Source organism: Nannobrachium achirus, assembly GCF_963921795.1.
Source record: "Nannobrachium achirus genome assembly, chromosome: 9".
NCBI classification, from domain to species: Eukaryota; Metazoa; Chordata; class Actinopteri; order Myctophiformes; family Myctophidae; genus Nannobrachium; species Nannobrachium achirus.
In genome coordinates, this window is record NC_137818.1 from 51271699 (window position 1) to 51274560 (window position 2862).

General features: G+C 46.3%; 1 protein-coding gene across 1 annotated transcript; it reads left to right on the forward strand.

The window, feature by feature from the left end:
• Nucleotides 1-1892: 1892 nt before the first annotated feature.
• On the forward strand, nucleotides 1893-2726 carry LOC308291552 (hydroxyacylglutathione hydrolase, mitochondrial-like; the record flags this gene model as incomplete). The annotated part of the gene is made up of 1 exon (XM_080733584.1): nucleotides 1893-2726. Exon 1 carries the CDS (start codon nucleotides 1944-1946, stop codon nucleotides 2724-2726), a length of 783 nt encoding a protein of 260 aa, XP_080589710.1. The 5' UTR covers nucleotides 1893-1943.
• Nucleotides 2727-2862: the final 136 nt, after the last annotated feature.

Here is a 2862-nt window from a genome sequence, read left to right on the forward strand (position 1 = left end):
TGTCAAGGTGCCAATTTGCGTCTTACGCACAAGTAGTGCGCCAGTAGGCCTATAGTGTCAAGTAATTTAAAAGATGATTGTGGTGTTGCTATAATAAGTGACAAAGCGTAAAGCTCTTTAAACCTTCATGTCTACACCTTCCTGACACCAATGAACCTCAAATGTGTGTTTGTGTGCCTGTGAGCACATGTGTGCATGTGTGTGCGTGTGCACTCATGCACGTGTGTGTCTGCGTGCGTGTTCACATTGCCGTCTAGGTTCCTGCTCTCTGTTGCCCACACCAGCCTGTTAACACTTCCCACCAGGGGTGTCACAAGGGGGGGAGTGGGACTGAGTTACTAGGGCCCAAGGTGCAGGGTCCTTATTTATTTATACTTTAGCTATTGAAACATAGCAGATCTACAAGCTCACAGCGCAGCACCGAGTGCCATGCTGCAAGCTTGTAGATCTGCAATTTTTGAAAAGTCGTGAAAATGTGCGCAAATCTTTGAATATATGTATTTTTTAAGCTAACCATTTGTAACTAAAGTTTTACTTCTGGGGGGTCCCTGGAACTAAATATTTTGAGATGGGGGTCTGTGGCCAAATACATATCATTTTGGAGGTCCTTCACGTGAAAAAGTTTGAGCACCACTGACATAGAAACATTGGTTTTTCAAAAAACCTTAGAAGGATTTGAAATATTATAGGACTTTTTCATGATTTTTCAAAAATAGCAGATCTACAAGGCACTCTGTGCCGTGCTGTGAGCTTGTATATCTGCTATTTTTCAATAGTCAAAGCACAAAATAATGCGTAATAATGCGTTCCCCTAAATGGGTTAAACCCCCTCCCCCTAAGAAGAACATTCATGGGGGGCCCACAGTGAATCCTTGTACCCAGGGCCCAGAATCTGGTGTGACACCCCTGCTTCCCCCCCTCCCTATTTCCGCCATGTGAAGCATAAATCAGGCTGCATTATCCAAGTGAGAGAGAGAGAGAGAGAGAGAGAGAGAGAGAGAGAGAGAGGGGACACTACTAGCTGAAAGGTGAAAACACTTGAACTTGTCCAGATACCACAGACCTCTCAACCTCACTTGAAACTAGCCCGTGGTGCAGACCAGTAGTAAGGCTTTCACAGCCTCTCAGCTACAGTAGGAATGTGATAAAGCTATACTGCATTGTGGCCATCAGATATATATATAAGTATATCCAAACACTTGAGGCCAGACACAAGATCACTTTAACATACTTTACCCAACAATGAAAACATGCCACTGATCCGCTGAGGCCTGCCGAAAATAGCCCATACTGTACAAGCTTGCATATACATTTTTTGTCTTAAGGTTACGAAGGTTATTTTATTTGATCTATTTATTTATTTTACAGCAAATACTGTTAAGTTTGTCAACCGTTTGGTCCTTGTGTAAATATCTGAGTCAAGAATAGAGAAAAGAATATACAGTATTGATTTGTTATTTTTGGTGTATTAAACTTTGTTGTACGATAGCCTATATCGAGTAGCAGATCTACAAGCTCACACACGGTCACGAATCACGAAGCGAGGTGTTGTGAGCTTGTATGTAGATCAACTTAAATGTGTGAAAACAAGACATGATAACAGGCTGCATAGCTTCATTTGGGTCATGGGCTTAATGAGGCCAGTCAGTGAAATCAGTCCTCTATGACACATTATCTACGATGACGTATGACTCCTTATTTGGACATGGCTTCAGCCTGATCCAACTCCCATTGACTTCCATTATAAAAGAAAGAGCTGAACTTTTCTGGGTCATAAACATCATCAGATGTTTGCTGCCTTCTTCAGGTCTGTGATAGTGGGTGCCAGCAGCTTTCTGGGTGTTTTTGGAACCAAAGCAACTCATACGTTTGGGCCTAATAAAGCAGCAGCTGCTCTCCTTCACACCCCACTAAGGAAGACTTCGCTGGCGGAGCAAGCCAATATGAAGGTAGTGATTCTGCCGGCGCTCACTGACAACTACATGTACCTTCTGATCGATGCGGACTCCAGAGAAGCAGCTGTGGTCGACCCCGTTGAGCCATCGAAGGTCGTGGAGGCGGTCAAAAAGCATGGCGCGAGACTCACGACGGTGCTCACCACCCACCATCACTGGGACCACGCCAGTGGAAACGGGAAGCTGTTGAAATTGGTGCCCGGGCTCAAGGTCTGTGGAGGAGACGACAGAGTCGATGCCCTCACAAAGAAAGTCTCCCACTCCAACACGCTGACCATCGGCTCACTCACCGTCCAGTGCCTGTTCACTCCATGTCACACGACCGGTCACGTCTGCTACTATGTGACGAAGGAGAACAGCACCGAGCCACCGGCCGTCTTCACAGGGGACACGCTGTTCGTGGCTGGTTGTGGGAAGTTCTTTGAGGGTACAGCAGAGCAGATGTACAGGGCCTTGATAGACACCCTGGGATCTCTGCCCCCCGAAACGCGCGTCTTCTGTGGTCACGAGTACACCGTCAGCAATCTGAAGTTTGCACGGCACGTGGAACCTAACAATGATGTCATTAAGAGGAAACTTGCATGGGCGAAGGACAAAGACAGCAATGGAGAACCCACCGTCCCTTCCACTTTGGCAGATGAATTCACATTTAACCCTTTTATGAGAGTAAGAGAGAAGTCGGTGCAGAAACACGTGAACCAGAGCAGTCCTGTTGAAACCATGGGAAGTCTACGGACAGAAAAGGACGGCTTCAAGGTCCCCAAAGAGTGATACCCAATGCACTCTGTTGCCCTGCTGCACTGTGGGCTTCTGGGTGTTGGTTTGACTCTTGACCAAGGGGACTAGCTTTGTTCGCTGGAAACGAAACCACTTCCGGGCTCTTGTTGAATCTTCTGTTCCTATTAAT